The following is a 26,704-nucleotide window of genomic DNA, read 5'->3' as shown; positions in this document are numbered from 1 at the left end:
CTTCTATTATTTAGATTACTGAAAGCAATCGCAGGACGGAGTTCTCTCTGACACAGACATACACGGTAGCCATTGCGATGTCTCTTTCGGAAAGGCTGGGTTTAGTTGACTTAGGTGCAGCTGGTAATTCAATCTCAAACTTGGGCAGCTTTGACATAGTGCCAGCCTGTTTAGGGGGAAAAAAGTTTTAGGAAAAACTTATTAAACCCTTTTGATGCTTCACCATTCCCTATGTAAAACCAACAAGGATAAGCATAGACTTTGGATCCTTTCCACCGTCCCCCGTGTCCCCTCACGGCCTGTCTGCTCAGCATAGAATGAATGGCTCCAGGAGCTGACGGGTACACAGAGTGCCCTCTAGTGGTCAGAGTGGTGACATTACGGCTGGAGGAACCTGTCCCTAACATGCCTGACACATTAGGATGCTACAGCAACAGGGGATAACTGGGGAAATGTTGTGTTTTCAGGGGGGGCTTCCTCTCACCCTAAAGTGAAAAGGCTGCAGGACATTCTCCAGGACCGTGGTAGACAGCAAGATCACGGCGCTCTCGGGGCAGTACATGTACCAATTCACATTGAGATTGTGGCTCTTCAAGAGTTTCAGGCTCCGTTTCTCTGGTAATACCTGAAGCAGAGTTTAAGAAACAGGATCTTCATTTAAAAAACAGCAAACTAATCCCAGCACTTTGGGAGGCCGAGGTGGGCAGATCACCTGAGGTCAGGAGTTCGAGACCAGCCTGGACAAAATGGTGAAACCCCGTCTCTACTAAAAATACAAAAATCAGCTGGATGTGGTGGCACATGCCTGTAATCCCAGCTACTCGGGAGGCGGAGGCACAAGAATTGCTTGAATGAACCTGGGAGGCGGAGGTTGCAGTGAGTCAAGATTGCACCATCACACTCCAGCGTGAATGACAGAGCGAGACTCAGTCTCAATAAATAAATAAATCAATAACAGCAAACTGTCAGAAGATTCTTACAGTGCACTCTGAGAATAAAAAGCAGAAGAAACCCACTAAGTGAAATGAACATTCTTACCTGTGCTTATTACAGCTACTACTTAACCAGCCCTGTGCTTGGTGCTTTATATGCTTGGGCAGGTGGAGCACATGGATACACCTAAGAGCAATTTACAACAAAATTCTCCTCATCCAGGAAATGACCAAAAGAAACTGACACCTCCAGGGCCCCATGTATTAACTCAGCCACCTCCCAGGCCATGGCAGATCTGCCTTCTACTTGGCCTCCATCTCGACTCCAGTCTACAATGGGCCTGGGAGGAGCTCCCTTCTTCTAGCAGACGTGTTCATAAGACTGCATACAAATGCGATACTTTATAATCCAGGCACATTTTAAATGTACCGTAAATATTCTGCTATTATGGAACACTGTATAGAGCCCCCAAGACATAAATGCTCATGGTACACTGCACTGAAGAACTGCTGTGCAAGTCACAGGCAGGAGCCAGAAGCTTCTTAATAACTATAATAACTAGGATGTGCTAGAGTCTTCTTTCTTTTTAACTTTTTTCTTAAAGATCTGAAGCCATCTAGGTAACCTTAAGGTATACTTTCCCACTGCAGAGAACAGAAAGACTTTAAATGATTGCCATAGGGCACTCCTCCATAAAGCAAGCCACCCTTCCCATGCAATCACATGTACAAAATTCTATTTCTGTGTGTATGGAATTTGTCTAAAGTTTGTTTCAAGTTCTCCTATTGGTCATTAAAATTTTGAGGCGGGGGGGGATGGAGTTTAGTTCTTGCTGCCGAGGCTGGAGTGCAATGGCAAAGTCTTGGCTCACTGCAACCTCCACCTCCCACGTTCAAGGGATTCTCCTGCCTCAGCCTCCCAAGTAGCTGGGATTACAGGCGCCCGCCACCACACCCAGCTAATTTTTGTATTTTTATTTTGAGACAGTAGAGACAACGCTTAGTAGAAATGGGGTTTAATAGAGACGGGGCTGGCCGGGCACGGTGGCTCAAGCCTGTAATCCCAGCACTTTGGGAGGCCGAGACGGGCGGATCACGAGGTCAGGAGATCGAGACCATCCTGGCTAATACGGCGAAACCCCGTCTCTACTAAAAAATACAAAAAACTAGCCGGGGGGGGTGGCGGGCGCCTGTAGTCCCAGCTACTCGGGAGGCTGAGGCAGGAGAATGGCGTGAACCCGGGAGGCGGAGCTTGCAGTGAGCTGAGATCCGGCCACTGCACTCCAGCCTGAGCGACAGAGCGAGACTCCGTCTCAAAAAAAAAAAAAAAAAAATAGAGACGGGGTTTCACCATGGTGGCCAGGCTGGTCTCGAACTTGACCTCAGGTGATCGCCCACCTTGGCCTCCCAAAGTGCTAGGATTACAGGCATGAGCCACCGCGCCCAGCCAGTCATTACTAAGATTTCGGTGATGGCCTTACAGCAAAGTACCATGGCATTAACGCATAGGTGTATTTTCTCTATCCATACATTCTAAATTATATTGCTTTCATTAGGTCAATAAAATCAAAACCTGAAAGAACTCTTAACACCCTCTGAATTAGTTCCACTTAGAGATCTCAGAAGCATGCCCAATAGGTCAGGAAGCTGGAACAGATGAAAAGAAACAGGCAGGTACATCAAAGGACACAATCCAGAGTGGAAAGGCAACCTCCAGATTCGGAAAAAATACTTGCAAATTGTATCTCTAAGAAGGTGTTAATATCAGAATATATAAAGAACTACAATTCAACAAATAACAATAATTTGATTTTTAAAATAGGCACAATGACCCGAATTAGTCATCTCTCCAAAGATGGTACACAAAGTGGCCAACACACACACAAGTGCTCAACATCACTAATCAACAAAGAGCACATATCAAAACCACAATTAAGATGGCTCTTATCGGCCGGGCGCGGTGGCTCACGCCTGTAATCCCAACACTTTGGGAGGCCGAGGCAGGCGGATCACAAGGTCGGGAGATCGAGACCATCCTGGCTAACACGGTGAAACCCCGTCTCCACCAAAAATACAAAAAATTGAGCCAGGAGAATGGCGTGAACCCGGGAGGCGGAGTTTGCAGTGAGCTGACATCATGCCACTGCACTCCAGCCTGGGCGACAGAGTGAGATCTCCGTCCCCCCCCAAAAAAAAAAAAAAGAAGATGGCTCTTATCAAAAAAAAAACAGCAAGCGTTGGTGAGGATACGGAGAAATTGGGACCCCTGTACACTTGGAGGGATTGCAAAATGGTGTAACTGCTACGGAAAACAGTATACAAGTTCCCTAAAACATTAAGAAACAGAACTACCATCTGCTCCAGCAATCTCACTCTGGGTATAAATCTAAAAGAACTGAAAACAGGATCTTGAAGAGGTATCTGCATACCTGTACTGACAGCAGCATTATTCACAATGGCCAAGAGGTGGACGCAACCCAAATGTCCCTCAACAGATGAACGGATAAGCAAAATGTGGTGTATACACTCAATGCAATACTATCAGTCTTAAAAAGGAAACCCTATCACGTGCTATAGCATGGGGGAACCTTTAGGACATTATGGTAGATGAAATAAGCCAGTCACAAAGGGACAAATACTGTATAATTTCACTTATATGAAGCATAAAAGGAAATCAAATTCGGCCGGACACAGTGGCTCATGCCTGTAATCCCAGCACTTTGGAAGGCTGAGGTGAGTGGATCACCTGAAGTCAGGAGTTCAAGACCAGCTTGGCCAAGAGGGTGAAATCCCATCTCTACCAAAAATACAAAAATTAGCCAAGCATGGTGGCACACACCCGTAATCCCAGCTATTCGGGAGGCTGAGATGGGAGAATCGCCTGAACCCAGGAGCCAGAGGTTGCAGTGAGCTGAGATCACGCCACTGCACTCCAGCCTGGGCGACAGAGTGAGACTCCATCTCAAAAAAAAAAGGAGTCAAATTCATAGAAACAGAAAGTAAAATAGAGATTGTTGGGGCTGCAAGGAAGGGATAAGGGGAGTTATTTACTGGATACAGTTTTGGTTTCACAAGATGAAAAATGTTCTGGAGCTATTTCATAAAAAACAATGTGAATGAATATACTTAACACTACTGAACTGAACACTTAAAAACAGTTAAGATGATAAATATGTTTTTTACCACAGTAAAAAAAAATTTTTTTGGCCACAACTGTGGCTCGTGCCCATAAATCCCAGCACTTGGGACGCCAAGGCAGGAGAAAGGCTTGAGCCTAGGAGTTCAAGACCAGTCTAGGCAACATGGCAAGGCCTCATCTCTACAAAAAAAAAAAAAAAAAAAAAAGGAAAAAAAATTAGTTGGGCGTGCTGGCACACACCTGTAGTTCCAGCTACTCAGGAAGCTGAGGTGGGAGGACTACGTGAGGCTAGGAGGTCAAGGCTGCAGTGAGCCGTGATTGTGCCACTGTACTCCAGCCTGGGTGACAGAGATCCTGTCTCAAAATAATTATCACAAAATAAAAAAACTTTAAGAGGCAGTTAGCAAAATACAAATGGACAATATACAAATGAAAAGATGCTTACTTCCCTAGTAATGTAAAATGCAAATTAAAATGTCTTTCAGCCAGGTGTGGTGGCTCATGCCTATAATCTCAGCACTTTAGGGGGCCAAGATAGGTGGATTATTTAAGGCCAGGGGTTCAAGAACAGCCTGGCCAACGTGGTGAAACCCCACCCCTACTAAAAATACAAAAATTAGCCAGGCGTGGTGGTGGGCACCTGTAGACCCAGCTACTTGGGAGGCTGAGACAGGAGACTTGCTTGAACCCAAGGGGTGGAGGAGCCGAGATAGTGCCACTGCATTCCAGCCTGGGTGACAGAGTGAGACTGTCTCAAAAAAAAAAAAAAAAGAAAAGTCGGCCGGGCGCGGTGGCTCAAGTCTGTAATCCCAGCACTTTGGGAGGCCGAGACGGGCGGATCACGAGGTCAGGAGATCGAGACCATCCTGGCTAACCCGGTGAAACCCCGTCTCTACTAAAAAAAATACAAAAAACTAGCCGGGTGAGGTGGCGGCGCCTGTAGTCCCAGCTACTCGGGAGGCTGAGGCAGGAGAATGGCATAAACCCGGGAGGCGGAGCTTGCAGTGAGCTGAGATCTGGCCACTGCACTCCAGCCCGGGCGACAGAGCGAGACTTTGTCTCAAAAAAAAAAAAAAAAAAAAAAGAAAAGTCTTTCTGCCTCTCAGGTTGACAAATGTCTATGGACTGATAATATCCAGTTCTCCTAAAGGTATGAAAAGCAGAAGTTCCTATATTGCTAGTGAAAACGCACATGTCTAAAAGAGATTTGGTGATACCGGTTCAGCTTCTCAGATGTTCATACCTATACTGCAACTCTCCCTCTAACATAAAGAAGTGTGTACAAGAATGTTACTGAACGGTTATTTGTAATCACAAAAAAATGGAAAACCAGCCAATGTCCAATAACAAAAAATTGGTTAAGCTGCAGTCCATCCATACAGTGGAATACTACCCAGTCAGAATAAAATATAGAATGATGTCCAAGATACACTTTGGGAAAAAAAAAAAAAAAGCTAGCTGCAAAAGTTTATATATAACATTCCCCTTTTTGTTAAAAAGAAGTTTGTATGTATTTATTTTTAAAAATGGAGGAATATGCACCAAACTGTTCATAATAATTATTTATTGGGATTATAGGGAACATTTGCTTTCCATATTATGTATCTTGCAATGTTTGAATGTTGTTTTAACTTTTAGGTTCGGGGATAGATGTGAAGGTTTGTTACACAGGTAAATTCATGTCACGAGAGTTTGTGGTACAGATTATTTCATTACCGAGGTATTAAGTCCAGTCCCCAATAGTTATCTTTTCTGTTCCTCTCCCTCCTCCCACCCTCCCCTGCTCAAGTAGATCCCCGTGTTTGCTGTTTCTTTCTTTGCATTCGTAACTTATCATTTAGCTCCCACTTAGAAGTGAGAACATGTGGTATTTGGTTTTCTGTTCCTGTGTTAATTTGCTAAGGATGATGGCCTCCATCTCCACCCATGTTCCCACAAAAGACATGATCTTGTTCATTTTTATGGCTGCATAGTATTCCATGGTATATATGTACCACATTTTCTTTATCCAATCTGTCACTGATGGGCATTTAGGTTGATTCCATGTGTTTGCTATTGTGAACAGTGCTTCAGTGAACATTCATGTGCATGTGCCTTTACGGTAGAATAATTTACATTCCTCTGCATATACACCCAGTAATGGGGCTGCTAGGCCCAACGGCAGTTCTGCTTTTAGTTCTTTGAGGAATCGCCATACTGTTTTCCACAAAGGTTCAACTAATTTACACTCCCAGCAACAGTGCATAAGGGTTCCCTTTTCTCCACAACCTTGCCAACATCTGTTATTCTTTGACTTTTTTATAATATCTATGCTGACTAGTGTGAGATAGTATCTCATTGTGGTTTTGATTTGCATTTCTCTAATGATCAGTGATGTTGAGCTTTTTTATGTTTGTTGGTCGCGTGTATGTCTTCTTTTAAAAAGTGTCTGCTCATGTCCTTTGCCCACTTTTTTTTGAGATAGAGTCTTGCTCTGTTGCCCAGGCTGGAGTGCAGTGCACCATCTCAGCTCACTGCAACCTCCGCCTCCCAGGTTCAAGCAATTCTCCAGCCTCAGCCTCCCTAGCAGCTGAGATTACAGGTACCTGCCACCACACCTGGCTAATTTTTGTATTTTTAATAGAGATGGGGTTTCGTCATGTTGGCCATGCTGGTCTTGAACTCCTGACCTCAGGTGATCTGCACGCCTCGGCCTCCCAAAGTGCTGGGATTACAAGTGTGAGCCACTGGGCCTGGCCTTTGCCCACTTTTTAATGAAGTTTTTTTGTTTGTTTGTTTGTTTGAGATGGGGTCTCACTATCATCCAGGCTGGAGCGCAGTGGTGTGATCTTGGCTCACTGCAACCTCCCGCCTCCTGGGCTCAAGCAGTCCTCCCACTTCAGCCTCCCAAGTAGCTGGGACTACAGGCGCACCCCACCACACCTGATTAACAATTTGTATTTTTTATAGAGATGGGATTTCATCATGTTGGCCTGGCTGGTCTCAAACTCCTGGACTCAAGCCATCTGCCCACCTTGGCCTTCCAAAGAGCTAGAATTACAGGTATGGGACACCAAGCCCCCCCACCCCCGCTTTTTTTTTTTTAAAGGTATTACTTGCAATTAGGAAAAAAAAAAAAAGAATAAAATCCCCAGCAAGAGACTAAAGCTGAGTGCTGCAGCTCATTCCTGTAATCCTGGCACTTTGGGAGGCCAAGGCAGGAGTCGAGGTTAGGAGCTTAACACCAGCCTGGGCGACATAGCGAGACTTCCGTCTCTATAAAAAAATTTAAAAATTAGCCAGGGCTGGGCGCGATGGCTCACACCTGTAATCCCAGCACTTTGGGAGGCCGAGGCGGGCGGATCACCTGAGGTCAGGAGTTTGAGACCAGCCTCAACATGGTGAAACCCCGTCTCTACTAAAAATACAAAATTAGCCAGGCATGGTGATGCATGCCTGTAATCCCAGCTACTCACGAGGCTGAGGCAGGAGAATCACTTGAACCTGGGAGGTGGAGGTTGTGGTGAGCTGAGATCATGCCATCACACTCCAGCCTGGGCAGTAAGAGCAAAACTCCATCTCAAAAAAATAAATAAAATAAAATAAAATAAAATAAAATAAAATAAAATAAAATAAAAATTAGCCAGGCATGATGGTACATGCCTGTAGTCCTACCTACTCAGGAGGCTGAGGCAGGAGGATTGCTTGAGCCCAGGAGTTTGAGATTACAGTGAGCCACGATGTCGCCACTGCACTGCAGCCTGGGCAACAGAGCAAGATTCCATCTCTAAAAAATGTTTAAAAAAAAAAAAAAATTCTCTTCAGTACTGAATTCAAAAGGCTGTCAGAATGCTATCACTGAACTTTTACCAACAAACATAAATGATAAACATAATACCTGGTAAAATTCGATTCCTTGATCTGTTATGAAGACAATTTCAGTAGAACTAGTCCAGCAGAATCCTAGAATGTTGGCATTCTTAGTCTAAGAAAAATGTTTTTAAAATATTTGTAATTAATAAGAAACAATATATATAACTCTTTTCAAAAGCTTAACAATCTCTGCAGTTTGTCATTCTTTAATGAAAGTTCCCCGGAATGTTTACTAATTAACAAAACAATTTTTATTTTAAATACTATGTTCCCTGATTTTTGCCCATAACTCTTCATTCAAGAACCTGAATCCTAATTCCTTCTACTGAACAGAACGGGGGAAGTCTATGTTTTGTAGAAAGGTAACCAACCAGAGCTCACAGACACAGCTTCTCCCTGCGGGAATCACCGTACTGCCGACATTCTCAGTCACCCACATTACAAAAACTGTTATTACAAATGTACAAAGGCCTAAGGGTCTTTAGCGAGTGTTGACCAAAATGGGTTGAGGACCCTGAGACACACACCCTACTCGCTTGAGGGCAGACAGGGCTGAGCAGGGCTGGGCTGAGGGCCTCCTCACACGGGGCCACCGCAGGGCAGGGGGACAGTGGTGGGGATGCACCTCTCCTCATTGAATAGTCCACCCTGAACTCCACTGAGCAAAACAGCCACAAAGATGCAGAAAGCCCTACCCCAACCACTAGCAGCCTCTGTCAGCGCCCAGGGTGCCACACTGCCACTTTTAGCTCAGCTCCCTCTAGCCTAGTTTACGACACCCAGCAAATCTCATTAATGTGGATCAGAATCAACACCTGGGGGAAGCAACAAAGAAAGTAAGGACGAGACAAAGACAACAAATGGAGGAAAGGAAACTTCAGGAAAGAGAAAAAGAAACTCCTCACCAGAAACCTCCGCTCCATGTGGCTGTGAGGGATCGCAGGGCCCAGACCCAGATGTGCTGTCGGCCCAGTGAGGAGAAAAAGGGCAGGACAGATGACAGCCCCCAAGGGTTAGCACCACTGGGTGTTCACCACACGTCATCCATTGAACCCTCCCCGCTCCAAAGGAACAAGTTTTCAAGCTTAGAAAACTGTTCAACGTCACAAAGCAAACACCCTGCCCGACTCCAGTTTTGGAATCAACATGTGGGACGGTCTGACTTCAAGTCTGTGCTCCCTGTGACCCTGATGCCCCGCTCTCCACAACATAACCCAGCTCAACACCACTGATGCCAGCAGCTGAGAAAGGGCCTGGGGTCATACCTTGCACTCCTGTGTGTATTCCAGCTGGGAATTATCAGGGATAAAATTACAAAAATCCTGAAAGGAAAAACACACACACACACACATTTGGATTAGGCAGCATACTGCTAAATGGGTAGTAGTATGCCTACGTTGGCATACTACAAGAAAAAGATAAATATTAACTTAAAAAGTGACCAGAAAATAACTGAAGACAACCCAAACACAGGAAAGATAAAAAGACCAATTCGGATCATCTGTCTCAACAGCAGCAGGCTTACGATTCAATTTTTTTAAGTTAATACAAATATTCAGTTACAGTTTAGTAACTCCTTTCAAAATTCATTCCTCAAGCAGCTGATGTCAGAGAAATGTGTTGCTGCACTTACTAAGAGGCTTCCCCAAGACTTTAACACTTAAAACTGATGGAAGAAACCACGAGAGGATCCTGCCTGTTTGGAACAGCCTTCCCTCTACTCTACAAACGGCAATGGTGAACATTTACAAGGGCTAAAGTGCTTGCAGGCTGTTTCGACTTGGAATATCTGCTCCTATCAGATCTAGCACTCAGAAATGAGAGATGAGAAGGCTAATTCATAAAGTAGCCAAAAATGATGCCTCACACAGTCTATGCTGCTAGCTATCAAGCAATACAAAAGACACACAAAGTTACAAATTACTTTTTAACAATTTTTAAGGGAGGCTGAGGTGGGAGAATCACTTGAGCCTGAGAGATCGAGGCTGCAGTGAGCCGAAATCACATCACTGCACTCCAGCCTGGGCAACAAAGGAAGACTGGCTCAAAAAAATTTTTTTAATTTAATTTAAAAATCAAACTAAGGTCATTTTTTTTAACCCACTCAAATGTCTTTTTTGTTTTTGAAGGCTCTAATACAATACAACATAACTATACCTTTCACAATAGTAAGATAATAAGTTTCCTTTAACACTGAAAATTTGCAATTCCTTCTCTTCCAAATGCATTTCTAATGCCCTTTAATGCTATATTTTAAAGATATGTCTTACCACAGTCTTTGACGTCCTCTGAACAGCCAATATCTTATTTTCTAAGGAAAACTTAATGCACTTCACTTCTCCTTTGTCATCCATTCTTTAAGAAGAAAGAATGTGTTAGTAGTTAAATAATCGAATTCTAGCTACTATCATTTATTGAAAAGGCAAAAGACACAACCTATATTCAGGAGGCAGCAAACTCTAGTCTAAAATTAAAGTTATGTTTCCGAAGCCATCGGGAGGACCTCTTTTCAAACTACCAAATCTAACTGGAAACAACTTGCTGGGAAAACAAGTGATTGAAGAATTGAGATCACACGCACATATCACCTGAGAATTGTTCGCAACATAAATAACTATAGACCCGCACAGGAGCCTTCTCCATGACTGCTGTTTCTCTCTCACAGCAAAGCTTCTGGTAAGAACTATCTACTTGTGCATCTCACAGCGCATTCATTATGCAAACCTGCGATGCACCAGATGGCTCCACCACAGTGTCTCACGACCGCCTCAGACAGAAGTTAAAAAGTGAACTCAGCTGGGCACAGTGGCCTACACCTGTAATCCCAGCACTGTGAGAGGATGGAGGAGGATCACAGGAGTTCAAGACCTGCCTCTATTCAAATACATACTTTTTTAAATTAAAAATTCATTTTAAAAAAGCAAACTCAAGGGATGGATTACAGAGGGGCTCAAGGAAACTTTTCGGGGTCTGAATATGTTCATTGCCTTGACTGTGGTGATGGTTTCATGGGTATATACATGTCAAAACTCACATATTGTATAATATTAAATGTGTACAGTTTATTGTGTGCCAACTATGCCTCAATAAAGCTGCTTTTAAAATATCTTTTTTTTTTTTTGCGATGGAGTCTTGCTCTGTCACCCAGGCTACAATGCAGTGGCGCGATCTCGGCTCACTGCAACCTCTGCCTCTCAGGTTAACGTGATTCTCCTGCCTCAGCGTCCTGAGTAGCCGGGATTTCAGGTTTGCACCACCACACCCGCCTAATTTTTGTATTTTTAGTAGAGATGGAGTGTCACCATGTTGGCCAGGCTGGTCTCGAACTCCTGATCTCAAGTGATCCACCCACCTCGGCCTCCCAAAGTGCTGGCATTACAGATGTGAGCCACCGCGCCCAGTCTAAAAACTCTTTTTAGGTTAAATTCAGTACCTTCCTCCCCACAAACTTCTCAGAGTCCCCAATCTAGATTATCATGGGCTCACTCTTGTTTTCCACACCCAACCAACCCCCTGAGTCTTACCAGAGACCCATCTTCCTAAGTATCCCTTGACTGCCTATGCAGTGCCACTCTACATTGCCAGAGCGCTGCTCGTCACCACACCTGGCTCGGCTGACTGCTACTCTCCACGGCATCCCTAACTCTGACAGGCTCCCAACTAAGCCAGCCTCGTGCTGTGAACAGCACGATCTTTCCAAACACTGACACGATCATGCCACACCCCACCTGACGTGTCAATAAGATAAAGCTCTAATTCCATAGGAGAATATCTAAGTTTCAAGCTGACCCCTGCCAGTGGCCACACCACCACCATTTCCCTTACCTGTAGACACACCCTGTGTAACCTTCAGTTACACAGACCCGGAGTTCCCCCAAAACACCATGCTCGAACCCCATCCACACTTTAAAACCCCATCCATACTTTAAAAAACTTTGCTTAGGCCGGGTGCAGTAGCTCATGCCTGTAATCCTAGCACTGTGGGAAGCCAAGGTGGATCGCCTGAGGTCAGGAGTTTGAAACCAGCCTGGCCAACGTGGTGAAACCCCATCTCTACTAAAAATACAAAAAAATTAGCCAGGCGTAGTGGCAGGCGCCTGTAATCCCAGCTACTTGGGAGGCTGAAGCAGGAGAATCGCCTGAACCTGGGAGGCGGAGGTTGCAGTCAGCCAAGATCGCACCAATGCACTCCAGCTGGGCACAGAGGGAGGCTCCCGCTCTCAAAACAAAAGACCGTTTCTCATTAACACAGGCCAACAGTAAAATGAAGTCACTACTGAACTGAGGGCCTACATTAAACTTTCACCTTCTGTAAGCACCAGTGTTAACGTGGCCAGATAGCTTATCATCCAAATCGAGCCACTTCTGAAAGTGAAAGGGGCTGCTATTGATCATTACACCTGTTCAACAGTGCAAACTGTGACCATGCAGTCACCTTAAGTGGCAGTCATGATTTTCTTATTACATGAGAAACAATGAATCTCCTTCACCTGCCACTCTGGAACGACCTGGGCTAAAGAAATGAAGGCCCTCCTCGGTCAACAAACCGGAAATGGGCACATCATCACGCTGACTTGTTAATTTCCAGTGCCAGGAAGTGGGTGCCCCACTTTTGAAGTATTTGGCTCCCAAATGAAATGCTCCAGATATTCCACTCTGACAAGAGGTGCTAGTAAGTGCCACTAAGACCCTCCCTACAGACAGGGCTTCCATGTACGCACACACACTTCAGGCCTCTTAGGGCGGGCCAAATGACAAAATTATAAAAAAACCTTTTGAATTAGAAAAACACCATTCTGTTTACATGATAAAATGATCTTAAAGTGTCTATGCCATTACCTAAATGAGATGGGATTCCTATCATCTGGGCCTTTAACTACCACACCAGTAGCTCCACCAGATCGAACAGCAAAAACCTGAGAGGCAAAAGCAGCAAAGTTAATAGCCTGAACTCTGAAAGGATCTAAACTCAAAAGCCGACCCGCAAGCGATTATCTCTGTTATACACCACCCTGGGTTCAACTAAAGTAACACATATCAAGGTACAGATGTTTGGCTGCTCATGTGAATTTTAAAAACCAAGAGCAGAGAGCGAAAAGGATGCCACTCCAAGTGTGGCCCACTGTGCCACACCGGGTCGGGTCCCCAGGCTCCAAGTTCTAAGGCCGGTTCGCGCATCGGCGCCGCTGATGCGCTTGAAGTAGTCTCTTCCCCCTCTACAAAATTCCAAGGAAAATGAAAATCTCGACGTCTAAAACCTTGACTGCGAGTGTAACTAATGACAAAGACAACAAAAGAAGCCTAGAAAAGATGGGCGCGCCAACAGTTGAGATACCGGCCACGAGGCCACGGCGTCCGCGCAGCAGGTTCGGGGGTCCAGCCCCGGGGTCACCTGCGAGGACACCTGGCCGCGGCTGAGCCCACCCAACAGGGAAGAAGCGTGCGCCGCCTCCCGCGCTGGGACGGGACAGGACCGGACAGGAGGGGACGCTCGGGCCTGGTCGCGCGGGACCAGCCTTGGTGCGCCCACGACTCCGGCAGGGCCGCGCGGGGGAGGAAGGCGCGGGCCGCCGGACCTGCTTGTTGGCCTCATCGAAGAAGACGCAGTTGACAGGGTTCGCCTTCTCGAACTGCACCGGCCGCTCGCACAGCTCCAGGTAGTAGTCCTCCTCGCCCATGGCGGGCGCCGCGACCGCGGTGGGGGCCCCGAGGGCGGCAGCCAGCGTGGAGCGGGGCTGGCGGTCAAGCCCGGCCCAGACTGTGACTGTGGCTGCGGCTGCTGCTGCGGCTGCTGCTCTGGGCCCGGCGCGGACGCCGCTTCCTGGTGCCACGCCCCCACCCCCACCCACCACGTGACCCGCGGTCCTCTGCGCTTAAGCGGGCAGCGTCTGGCTGCGGTGGGGCCCACCGGCCGTAACCACGCCCTACCCCGGTGCTGGAGGCTCCTCCCTTCTCCCCGAGGGCAGGAGGAACGCGGCGGCATGACCCGGAAGCCCGCGCGGTTCCCCGCGAACCGAGGGCGGCGGGGCCGCCAACCCTACCCCACTGTGGGTTCCTGCGCGCGGCTCGGTCGCCCTGCCCCGGCCTGTCCCCCGGCGTGGGACCGTTCCCGGTCTACGAAAGGCTCCTCCTTGCTTTCGGGAGGATTTCCCAAGCGCCTCCTGCGCCTGAGTTCCAGCCTCTGGGAGCTTCGTCAGGGAGAAGGGGCTGAAGGCTCACTGAGCAGGTGCAGGGGCGCCAGAGACCGTCTCCAACCGCCTCAGCGCTTCTGCGGGCTCTTCCGCTGGAGCCAGAAACCGAATTGACAAGAGACAGATAAACAAAAGAAAAGCATACACACTTTTTAAGTTTTTCATGGGGACCTTCAAAGGAGAGTGAGGTCTGAAGAAGTGGCCAAAGCAAGATGCTTTTATACTTTTTAGACAAAGAATGATGCATTTGAGAAGAAAGCACAAAAGGCGTCTGGTTAGGGGCGGTACATTTCTAAGGGAGTCACTAGGAAGAATTTTGGGGGGGTGTAAAACTAGTGAAAGATAAGTACTACTTGGGAAGTTCGTTTATTCAGGTCCATTGCAGCCCCAACTCCCAGTTTCTGGTGATAAGGGCTATTTTCTGGCCCGGGTACAGAGAAGGTACCACTCCCAGAGGAATCTTTACTGCTTGTTCCCTGTAGGAAATGACAGGCCATCTAGCCCTTTCTGAAACTGCAATTTCTCCAGTGTTTTTAGCTCAAAATAATATACCAATTTTTGGACATATTTTAGGATAGCACATCCTTACTGCTTCCTAGTAACAGGGAAACCTAATTTAGATTGTGGCTCAGCAAGCCTTTTTCCTTGATAAGAAACATGACATTTACCATGTTAGCCCCTCTTTTTTTGTTTCAGAGGCAGAGTCTCTCTCTGCCCAGGCTGGAGTGCAGTGGTGCGATCACAGCTCACTGCAACGTCAGTCTCCCATCTCAGCCTTCCAAGTAGCTGGGACCGCAGGTGCACGCCACCACACTTGGCTCGTTTTTATATTATTATGTTTTGTAGAGACGGAGTTCTCTGTTGCCCAGGCTGGTCTCAAACTACTGGCCTCAAGTGATTCTCCCACTGACAGTGCTCAGCCCCCATGTTAACCCTTTTTTTTTTTTTTTTTTTTTTAATTATTATTATTTTGAGATAGAGTTTCGTTCTTGTTGCCCAGGCTGGAGTCCAATGGCCCTGACTCGGTTCACCGCAACTTCCACCTCCCAGGTTCAAGCAATTCTCCTGCCTCAGCCTCCCAAGTAGCTGGGATTACAGGCACCTGCCACCATGCCCAGCTAATTTTTTTGTGTGTATTTTTAACATAGACCAGGTTTCACCATGTTGGCCAGGCCAGTCTCCAACTCCTAACCTCAGGTGATCTGCGCACCTTGGCCTCCCAAAGTGATGAGATCACAGGCATGAGCCACCGCGTCCGGCCCCATGTTAATCCTTTCTGAGGTGTTCAGTAGTATCAGGCATATTGACATTATCGTGAAATACATTTCCAGAAATTTTTTATCTTGCAAATCTGATTTCTGTCCCTAAATTTGACTAATCTAAGTATCTCATATAAGTGGATTTTATAGTATTTGTCCATTAGTGTCTGGCTTCTTTTGCTTAGCAAAATATCCTCAAGGTTCATCCAGGTAGCACGTGTCAGGATTTCCTTCCTTCATTAAGGCTGAATAATATTCCATTTTATGTATATAGCACATTTTGTTTATCCATTCATCTGTTGATGGGCATGTGAGTTGTTTCCACCTTTGGCTGTTGTAAATAAAGCTATGCAAATATATGTTCAATATTCTGTTTTTAATTCTTTTGGGTCTATACCCAAAAGTTGGATTACTGGATCATATGGTAGTTCTATTTCTCAGAGAGCCATTTTTGAGTGGTTTTGATGTCTGAGTCCAAGAGTTCGGTTTGGAGCATGTGAATCCAAGGAGAAATGACATCTAGGCAGATGGATATATTGGTCTGAAACTCACCAGAGAAGTGACAAGACTGGAAATGTAAGACTCCTCCACTCAGCGCCACCCACCCAGGCCCATGCCACACATAGAAAACCCGATAACTCCAGAACCCTGCTCTCCAGCCACACTGTGCCGTCCGTGCAGCTGGCTTGTTTAGCTGTTTCCTGTGACTTTTCCTCAACATCATCAGGATGCCCTGTCGTTGTTCTGTCCTCTCTACCCCAGTCTATCCGCCCTCTCCTCTCTTCCCTTCCCTCTTCATCAGCTTTGGTTTCATTTCTCTGCATTCCAGTTTTTTGCCAGTTTTTGCCATTGCCTTTAACATCCTTGCTGTGCTGTTCTTGTCACACTTATCTGGCAGAGCCTCCGCCCTGGATGAACTCAGCCACCTGCTTTCCCAGTACCTACTACTGGAGGGGCCACACAACAGGACAGAGGGCACTGCTGGAAATTCAAATGGGTCTTCAGCCCTGCCTGGCTATCCCCGTCATTGTCTCTCCTGTTCTCTGCAAGGACATTTTCAGGCCTTCTCCACACTCTTCAGACTGTCTAACCCCTATTTCCATGAACATCGAGGCCTTCAGATGGAAACTGGGTTTCATACCAGTTGCGCAGCCCACCATGGCTGCCCCTCTAGAAAACGGTCCATCTTGCCCAAGGCCAAACCCTGTTTATTTATTTATTTATTATTTATTTATTTACTTTTGAGATGGAGTTTTGCTCTTGTTCCTCTTGTTGCTCAGGCTGGAGTGCAATGGCACGATCTTGGCTCACTGCAACCTCCACATCCTGGGTTCAAGTGATTCTCCTGCCTCAGCCTCCCGAGTAGCTGGGATTACAGGCATGCACCACCACGCCCAGCTAATTTTGTATTTTCAGTAGAGACGGGGTTTCTCCATGTTGGTCAGGTTGGTCTCGAACTCCCGACCTCAAGTGATCCGCCCGCCTCGGCCTCCCAAAGTGCTGGGATTACAGGCGTGAGCCACCGTGCCTAGCCCAAACCCTCTTTATTTTTATATTTTCGCAAATACCACAGTGACTTACCAGCACTTCTTTGAATTCCATCTTTCGGCCTGGTGCAGTGGCTCACACCTGTAATCCTAGCGCTTTGGGAAGCCGAGGCAGGTGGATCACCTGAGGTCAAGAGTTCGAGACCAGCCTGGCCAACATAGTGAAACCCCGTCTCTACTAAAAATACAGAAAAAGTAGCCAGGAGTGGTGGCAAGTACCTGTAATCCCAGCTACTCAAGAGGCTGAGGCAGGAGAATCGCTTGAACCCGGGAGGTGGAGGTTGCAGTGAGCCAGGATCATGCCATTGCACTCCAGCCTGGCCAACAAGAGGAACAAGAGCAAAACTCCATCTCAAAATTAAATAAAAAATAAATAAATAAATACAGGGTTTGGCCTGTTTATATAAACAGGAGGCAGAAGTTGCAATGAGCAGAGATCGCACCACCGCGCTCCAACCTGGGCAACAGAGCAAGACTCTGTCTCAAAAAAAAAAAAAAAAGTAAAATCTTTTAAAAAATGAATTCCATCTTTCACCTTCTCAAAAAAGCCTACAGTATTGACCATGCCGTGTTTCTCTCATATAGGCAACCTCTCCTCAAATCCTGCTCCTAGAAGCAGACTTTATATTCGCTCATTTCTCCCATCGTAAAAACAAAACAAAAACAGAACTGAAAACACAGAGGACTTCCCTAAAACACACGTCCCTGTCTGGCTATCACTGCCTTCCTCTACTTCACGGTGAACAGGAGTCAGTCTTGGCCTATCCCCACTCATAGCCTTCATGCCCAAGCAGGGACAGGCCATCAGCTTAGGTAGAAATTTAGAGAAAGAGACTTCTAAGAAAACCCAAAGCTACTCCACAGAAGTGCGTATTTCGAACATGACACCACAGAAATGTTTGCCAAGGACAGAGCAGCCATCCAGTGTGTGTGTGTGTGCCTGTGTGTGCCTGTGTGTGCATGCTTCACACTTAGAAAAGACCATGGTCTTTTTGTGACACCGGGTATCTCGTCCTCCCCAGAGAATTCGGTGCAGTTGACTCCGGCAGATGTTTTTGTCCTAAGAGCCAGGCTTGAATAAAGTCTTTATGCCTCCATGAGCTATCTCTTTCTGTTGCAAATTTCTTCTGCATTAAAACAGTTCGATTATTTGCCCCATGCCCATATAGGATTCCCTATTCTTCATAAATTTAAAAAAAAAAAAAAAAAAAAAAAAAAACCTTTTCATTGATAAACATCAAAACTCTGCAAATAGTCTTTTAAAAATGGACAACAGACATTTCTACTTTGAGGTTCCGTATGTTACCAGAACTCACATATTAAAGTGCCTAGTATCAGTATGGAAATCACCAAAAGGACTGACCAGAATTTGAATTAAATGAGAATTTTCTTTCTATCATATCCCTACCTGGCCTGATCATTGCTTCCTGTCTCAGAACATTCTTTCTGTGGATTTCCTTTGCTACTGAGTCAGATACTTTCTTCCTCATTTCTGTTGTTTGTGTAAGAGATGTTTCTGCTGTGTCTTTGAAACTGCCTTTGCAAAAGTTATAGCTGAGGAAATTATGACAGTGAAAGAGATCAGACCTAACCGACTGCATCTTGCTTCTAACCTTTAAGCGGCCCTTGTTCATTCCTGGGCATTTGGGAAAGAATTCAGTTCATAGTTTGACTCTGAAACAAAATTAATAATAGCCCTTTCGCAAAAAGACTCCCTTCTTGCCTGGGGCCAGTCTGCCTTTGCAGACAAGTTAGCTACAAGATTAGAAATTATGGTTTAGGGGTCATGCAGCCTCTGGCTCCAAGAGTCTGAACCTCCCCAAATTGCTTCTGGGGATAGCATCACTATTGTAACACCTCAGATCAGTGCGTGAGATATTTTGTAGACCCTACACTGAATGGATCAGCTGACACCATCTGGACCAGTAATCTGGCCCAATCAGTTCTGCCATCCCATCTAGGAGTAGAAAACAGCAAGAAATTGACCCCCCTAGGATTCCATCTCCAATCCGCACTCTCCACTTCCTGAGCCCCTACCTGCCAAATAATTATGTTTGTTTGTTTGTTTGTTTGTTTGAGATGGCGTCTCACTCTTTTGCCCAGGCCAGAGTGCAGTGGCACAATCTCGGCTCACTGCAACCTCTGCCTCCCGGGTTCAAGGGATTCTCCAGCCTCAGTCTCCCAAGTAGCTGGGATTACAGGCACGTGCCACCACGCCCGGCTAATTTTTTGTATGTTTAATAGAGCCCATGTTGGCCAGGCTGGTCTTGAACTCCTGACCTCAGGTGATCCGTCTGCCTCAGCCACCCACTGCCTCAGCCTCCCAAAGTGCTGGGATTACAGGCGTGAGCAACCATGTCCAGCACCAAATTATCTTTAAAAACTGATCCCCAAATGCTTGAGGAGACTGATTTAAGTAATAATAAAACTCCTGTCTCCCTCACAGCCAGCTCTGTGTGAAATTACTCTTTCTCCATTGCAATTCCCCTGTCTTGATAAATCGGTTCTGTCTAGGTAGCGGCAAGGTGAACCCATTGGGCAGTTACATCTTTAAACATTAAATTGAAGAAAGGATGCAAAGCTGTACCTCTGTTTTGGTTTCTTTTCATTACCGGCATGCTGTTCCCTGCTCTTGATTTGATTTTCAGAGGACAATTAAAGTTCGTAATATAAATTAGAATAATTCACATGTTTAACCTTTAAAATTCACTTTTTAAAGTCAAAGCTAGACCTGGGAATAATTTGTAAATAAAATTAAATAAGTTAAAATCACTTTTATTGGAAATAAAAACTTGCTTTTGTGTGTGTATTGTTTTTGTTGTTGTTGTTGTTGTTTTTGAGATGGAGTTTCGCTCTTGTTGCCCAGGCTGGAGTGCAATGGCACCATCTCGGCTCACTGCAACCTCCGCCTCCCCGGTTCAAGGGATTCTCCTGCCACAGCCTCCTGAGTAACTGGGATTACAGGCGGGCGCCACCACGCCTGGCTAATTTTGTATTTTTAGTAGAGATGAGGTTTCACCATGTTGGTCAGGCTGGTCTCCAACTCCCGATCTCAGGTGATCCTCCCACCTCAGCCTCCCAAAGTGCTGGGATTACAGGCATGAGCCACTGCGCCCAGTCAAAATTGTATTTTTAAAAACTCATTAAACAATCTCACAACGTTGTTCTTTTAATTGCGTGTAGCTGTCTTGGAAGATCATTTAAGCAAACGCTGAAGCAAAAATAAAAATAAAAATAAAAACCTAAAGACCTGTTTTTACATGAAAACCCATGGAACTACCAGTAGGCACTTCGCCCCTGCCTGTGACTCTGCTGGTGTCACAGGAGTTTTAAACTCCAAGACATTTCCAGAAACTGTCTAGCTCAATGGCTCCCCAGACCAACTAGTTATCAGGCTCTGAGTCAAAATTACAAAATAAAATCACACTATATTGTAATTATGAAAGAAATGCATGCATGTTAAAGAATTTCAATAGTATGGAAAAATAGCAAGTGAAAAAAAATCTCTCCTTCTTCCCCAACAATCCTCAGTGGAACGACCCAGAAGAAACCATTGTTACCAATTTTTGGTTTTAGCCCTGATGGTCACGGCATAACTTATATACTTATCTTGTTTCATCGGCTTCAGGAGTATCTGTTATTTCCTGAGGATGTAGTTTGGATGTTATCCCCTCCAAATCTCATGCTGATTTGTAATCCCCAATACTGGAGGTGGGGCCTGGTTGGAGGTGACTGGATCATGGAGGCAAATTTCTCATGAATGGTTTAGAGCCATTCCCTGAGTGCTGTCCTCCCAGTAGTGAGTGAGCTCTCCTGAGATCTGCTTGTGGCACCTCCTCCCCACTCTCTCTTTTGCTCCAACTCTTGCTGAGTGAGACATCAGCTCCCCTTCACTGGCACCACGCTTCCTGTACAGCCTGCAGAACTGCGAGCCTATTAAACCTCTTTTTTTTATAAATCATCCAGCCTCAGGGATTTCTTTATAGCAGCACAAGAATGGACTAACACACCTGCTATAAAAAATGGCCAGGCGCGGTGGCTCACGCCTGTATGCCCAGCAATTTGGGAGGCTGAGGTGGGTGGATCACCTGAGGTCAGGAGTTCAAGCCCAACCTGGCCAACATGGTGAAACCCCATCTCTACTAAAAATACAAAAATTATCTGGGTGTGGTGGTGCACACCTGTAATCCCAGCTACCCAGGAGGCTGATGCAGGAGAATTGCTTGAACCCGGGAGGCGGAGATTGCAGTGAGTAAACATTGTGCCACTGCATTCCAGCCTGGGTGACATAGTAAGACTCTGTCTCAAAAATAATAAAAATAATAATAAGAAGAAGATGAGGAATTTTTTTTTTTTTTTTTTTTTTTTTTTTTTTTTTTTTTTTTTTTTTGAGACGGAGTCTGGCTCTGTCACCCAGGCTGGAGTGCAGTGGCCAGATCTCAGCTCACTGCAAGCTCCGCCTCCCGGGTTCACGCCATTCTCCTGCCTCAGCCTCCTGAGTAGCTGGGACTACAGGCGCCGCCACCTCGCCCAGCTAGTTTTTTGTATTTTTAGTAGAGATGGGGTTTCACCGTGTTAGCCAGGATGGTCTCGATCTCCTGACCTCGTGATCTGCCCATCTTGGCCTCCCAAAGTGCTGGGATTACAGGCTTGAGCCACCGCGCCCGGCCAAAGATGAGGAATTTATTGCATTGATCTGCTTCTCACTTCCTTTTCCTCTATACTTCTCAATTTTTGTTATGTTTTTCATTCTTCTAGTATTTACTTGTGTAACTTTTTATAATATCCATTGAATTACATTTTTTAATCCATCAGGGTTAGGAAGTTCTAGTGTCTCCCCACTGTATAAAATGGGGAGATGTGGGTACCTATACTGCCCTCCCCTTCTCTCCTTCCTCCTCCCTACCTGCCATTACATTTATTGAAGAGATTGTTCTTTCCCCAGTGTATGTTCTTGGCACCTTTGTAAAAAATGAGTTCACTAGTCATTTTTGACAAAGGTCAAATGAGGTGTGTGGATTTGTTTCTGGGTTCTTATTCTGTTCCATTGGGCTGTGTGTCTGTTTTTATGCCAGTACCATGCCATTTTGGTTACTATAGCTCTGTGGTATAATTTGAAGTCAGATAATGTGATTCCCCCAGTTTTGTTTTGTTTTGTTTTGTTTGCTTAGGCTGGCATTGGCTATTCTGGGTCTTTTATGGTTCTATCTTATTCCATGTCTTGATTGTCCAGCTATTGTATCAGCTAGAATTACATTCACTGAAAGTAACCGCAAGAAACGCCAGCTCACAGTAACAACCAAACAGGACTTTATTTTTTCTCTGGGAATAAGAAGTCTGTGGGTAATCCATCCAGACCTGTTACTGAGGTTCCATGATGCCTCAGGGATTCACACTCATTCTTTCGCTCCCCTTACCCATCCATCCCTATAGTGTGACTTCCATTCACGCTCATCACATCATAATTGCAAAATGGATGTTTGCTTCTCCGATGGGGCCCACAGTCCCCAGGTAGAAAGAAGGGGAACAGTGAAGGACAAAAGAACTTTCTAAGAGGTTCTCACCCAGTGACTTCTGTTTCATCTTATTGGCCAAAATTGTGTCTAGTAGCCACCCTAGCTGCAAGGGAGTTTGGGAAATGAAGTTTGTAGCTGAATATATCATGCCCTGTAGAAAACTAGAGGTTTTAGTAGGGAAGAGGGTAGAAATGAACATTGGGTTAACAACTAGCAATGGGCTTTTTTTGTTGTTGTTTGTTGATTGGTTTTTTTGAGATGGAGTCTCACTCTGTCACCCAGGCTGGAGTGCAGTGGTGCTATCTTGGCTCACTGCAAGCTCCGCCTCCCGGGTTCACGCCATTCTGCTGCCTCAGCCTCCCGAGTAGCTGGGATTACAGGTGCCCGCCACCACACCTGGCTAATTTTTTGTATTTTTAGTAGAGACGGGGTTTCATCACGTTAGCCAGGATAGTCTTGATCTCCCGACCTCGTGATCCAACCACCTCAGCCTCCTGAGTAGCTGGGACTACAGGCACCCGCCACCACACCTGGCTAATTTTTTGTATTTTTAGTGGAGATGGAGTTTCATCATGTTAGCCAGGATAGTCTTGATCTCCTGACCTTGTGATCCATCCACCTCAGCCTCCCAAAGTGCTGGGATTACAGGCGTGAGCCACCGTACTTGACCTTTTTTTTTTTTTTTTTCCATTGCATTTCAGTGTTAGTTATGCCTTTTTTTTCCCCCTCAGACTTCAGTGAGCATCAGAAGTGTTATTTCTGGCTGGGTGTGGTGGTTCACGCCTGTAATCCCAGCACTTTGGGAGGCCAAGATGGGTGGATCACTTGAGGTCAGGTGTAGGGAAAAGAAAGAGAGACCAGACGGTTACTGTGTCTATGTAGAAAGGGAAAACATAAGAAATTTCATTTTGACCTGTACCTTGAACAATTGCTTTGTTGAGATGTTGTTAATTTGTAACTTTGCCCCAACCACTTTGCCCCAACTTTGAGCTCACAAAAACATCTGTTGTATGAAATCAAGGTTTAGGGGATCTAGGGCTGTGCAGGATGTGCCTTGTTAACAAAATGTTTACAAGCAGTATGCTTGGTAAAAGTCATCGCCATTCTCTAGTCTCAGTAAACCACAATGCACTGCGAAAAGCCACAGGGACCTCTGCCTTGGAAAGCTGGGTATTGTCCAGGGTTTCTCGCCATGTGATAGTCTAAAATATGGCCTCGTGGAATGAGAAAGACCTGACTGTCCCCCAGCCTGACACCCATAAAGGGTCTGTGCTGAGGTGGATTAGTAAAAGAGGAAAGCCTCTTGCAGTTGAGATAGAGGAAGGCCACTGTCTCCTGCCTGCCCCTGGGAACTGAATGTCTCGGTATACAACCCAATTGTACATTTGTTCAATTCTGAGAGAGGAGAAAAACCGCCCTATGGCGGAAGGCGAGACACGTTGGCAGTGATGCTGCTTTGTTATTCTTTACTCCACTGAGATGTTTAGCTGGAGAGCAACATAAATCTGGCCTACGTGCACATCCAGGCATAGAACCTCCCCTTGAACTGAATCATGACACAGATTCTTTTGCTCACATGTTTTCTTGCTGACCTTCTCCCCACTATCACGCTGCTCTTCTGACGCGTTCCTCTTGCTGAGATACTGACAATAATAATCAATAAAAACTGAAGAAACTCAGAGACCAGTGCCGGTGCAGGTCCTTGGTCTGCTGAGTGCCGGTCTCCTGGGCCCACTGTTGTTTCTCTATACTATGTCTCCGTGTCTTATTTCTTTTCTCAGTCTCTCATCCCACCTGACGAGATATACTCACAGGTGTGGAGGGACAGGCCACCCCTTCAGTCAGGAGTTTGAGACCAGCCTGTTCAACATATGAAACCCCATCTCTACTAAAAATACAAAAATTAGCCTGGTGTAGTGGCATACACCCGTAGTCCCAGCTACTCAGGAGGCTGGGGCAGGAGAATCACTTGAACTCAGGAGGCAGAAGTTGCAGTGAGCCGAGATCACGCCACTGTACTCCAGCCTGGGTAAGAGAGCAAGACTCCATCTCAAAAAAAAAAAAAAAAAAAGAAAAAAAAAGTGCTATTTCTTAAAATTCAGCTTTCTGGGTCCTAGTGTGACATCCTTGCTTGGGAATGTATACTTTTAGCAAATCCCTCAAGTGATGATTTTCAGCCAAATTGACACCTATTCACAGACAAACGCATTGGGACCACTAGTTAGTTATGAAATTCAAACCTGAATATGAACTGTTAATAAACTAAATCAAGGCCAGGCGCGGTGGCTCACGCCTGTAATCCCAGCACTTTGAGAGGCCGAGACGGGCGGATCACCTGTGGTCAAGAGATCGAGACCATCCTGGCCAACATGGAAAAACCCCGTCTCTATTAAAAATACAAAAATTACCCAGGTGTGGTGGTGGGTGCCTGTAATCCCAGCTACTCAGGAGGCTGAGGCAGGAGAATCGCTTGAACCCGGAAAGTGGAGGTTGCAGTGAGCCAAGATGGCGCCACTGCACTCCTGTCTGGGCAACAGAGCGAGACTCCGTCTCAAAAAATAATAAATAAATAAATAAATAAATAAATAAATAAATAAACTAAATCAAAATAAAATATCAAAATAAAATCAAAACAAAAGATTTTCTCATGAATCCTCACGTTTTGGCTCAGGTGGAACCTGAAAACATTAGAATATGAAACAACAATTGGCAAATTAATTAGGATCTTCGTTTTCATTAATTGTGAAGGCAGTTCTTTTACCTTTTGTGAAGACATTGGAGAACAAGGCAGCTAGAACCTGAGAAACGTGATTCTTGAGAGAGAGGGAAGCCTGGAGAAGGGAGGCTCACTTTTTTTTTTTTTTTTTGAGACGGTGTCTCGCCCTGTCGCCCAGGCTGGAGTACAATGGTGCCATCTTGACTCACTGCAACCACTGCCTCCCGGGTTCAAGCGATTCTCCTGCCTCACTCAACCTCCCAAGTAGCTGGGATTACAGGGGCGTAACACCACACCCGGCTAATTTTTTGTATCTTCAGTGGAGCTGGCGTTTTGCCATGTTGGCCAGGCTGGTCTTGAACTCCTGACCTCGTGATCCACCTGCTTCGGCCTTCCACAGTGCTAGGATTACAGGCGTGAGCCACTTCAACCAGCCAGAGGCTGACATTTGCTGCCACTTTGTTCCACAATGAACTTGCTGCTTTGAAAGCGGTGACTGAGAGGTTGAGATGCTGAGCAGAAAAGGAAAGCTAAGAAGCTGAAAAGCTGATAAAACTTTTTTTAAGGCACATTCAGGACTGGGACAGTAAAATCTGGGGTGCAGAGCCTGCTAGGGGCAGTCCTGGGGCCCTGGAGGGGACTCCTACCTAGGAACAGGTCAACTAAAATAGGGGTAAAACTGAAGTACAGCCCGGAGCCAGCTCTACCCTTGATGGATGGTTGGCTGCCCTGCCCACCGCTGGGGTTACTGAATCAGCACTGAGTTCACTAGTTTGTTTTTCTTCTCCTTTCTTAGTTTACTATGAACCACTGTTTCCGGAGCCACCAAAAGCTCAATACAACTCCCGGTGTTTAAGATAAGCACTTGACGTGCTTGTTTTCCTTTTATAGCAGCTTAAAATGTGCGTCTGACAGTTTCTAAAACCTAAAACAACACATAGGCTTTTCTGTTTATTTTTATTCTCATTTTTATTTTAAGTTCTGCTTTTCTGTTTTGCTGAGTTTTGTTTGCTTGAATTTTTGTTTTATAGTCTTTGCTAGACTCTATGACAGATGTCTGAAGGCACATGTAGTAAGATTTGTATAGTGGTTCTCACTGCTTGGCATGTTTTCAGGTGACTTTTACTTTGTCTTTAACAAAGTCTTTGTCTTTAAACTTTCTAAAGTCCTTTTTGTTTAAAAATAGGATGAATAATATTTACGAACAGGAGCTATTTCTAAAGTATGTATTTGCTGGCAAATCTTGACTGTATATCACTGGTTTGGAACCTGCTTTTTCATTTCAGAAGTATTTTATGTTTGAATGTATCTTCCTTCCTTCCTTCCTTCCTTCCTTCCTTCCTTCCTTCCTTCCTTCCTTCCTTCCTCCCTCCCTCCCTCCCTCCCTCCCTCCCTCCTTTCCTCCCTTTTCTTTCTTTCTTTCTCTTTCTTTCTTTTCTTCTTTCTTTTTCTTTCTTTCTTTCCTTTCTTCTTTCTCTTTCTTTCTTTCTTTCTTTCTTTCTTTCTTTCTTTCTTTCTTTCTTTCTTTCTTTCTTCCTTTCTTTCTTTCTTT

At 45.5% G+C, this 26,704-nt stretch overlaps 1 protein-coding gene across 7 annotated transcripts in view; it reads right to left on the bottom strand.

Moving 5' to 3' along the window:
• The window catches only part of RMC1 (regulator of MON1-CCZ1), a 32,241-nt gene extending 18,479 nt beyond the window's left edge, over positions 1 to 13,762 (bottom strand). For 3 of the 7 annotated variants that reach the window (XR_004055697.1, XM_030926024.1, XM_010383232.1), the window contains exons 1-7: positions 13,500 to 13,756; positions 12,763 to 12,839; positions 10,194 to 10,278; positions 9,189 to 9,245; positions 7,949 to 8,035; positions 485 to 625; positions 63 to 166 (exon numbers count right to left, since the gene is read on the bottom strand). Coding sequence is in view for 6 of the 7 variants with exons in the window: in XM_030926024.1 (XP_030781884.1) it covers positions 63 to 166; positions 485 to 625; positions 7,949 to 8,035; positions 9,189 to 9,245; positions 10,194 to 10,278; positions 12,763 to 12,839; positions 13,500 to 13,601 (653 nt within the window). In the remaining variant the exon portion in view is untranslated. Of the gene's footprint in view, positions 1 to 62; positions 167 to 484; positions 626 to 7,948; positions 8,036 to 9,188; positions 9,246 to 10,193; positions 10,279 to 12,762; positions 12,840 to 13,499 lie in introns of all 7 variants that reach the window. The other 4 variants (XM_030926025.1, XM_030926027.1, XM_030926026.1 and 1 more) reach the window with 4 other exon arrangements.
• Between the last annotated feature and the right edge of the window lie 12,942 nt (positions 13,763 to 26,704).

This window comes from Rhinopithecus roxellana, chromosome 21 (assembly GCF_007565055.1).
Source record: "Rhinopithecus roxellana isolate Shanxi Qingling chromosome 21, ASM756505v1, whole genome shotgun sequence".
Taxonomy (NCBI): domain Eukaryota; kingdom Metazoa; phylum Chordata; class Mammalia; order Primates; family Cercopithecidae; genus Rhinopithecus; species Rhinopithecus roxellana.
Note: the sequence above shows the minus strand (reverse complement) of the source record. Positions and strands in the feature narration are given on the sequence as shown.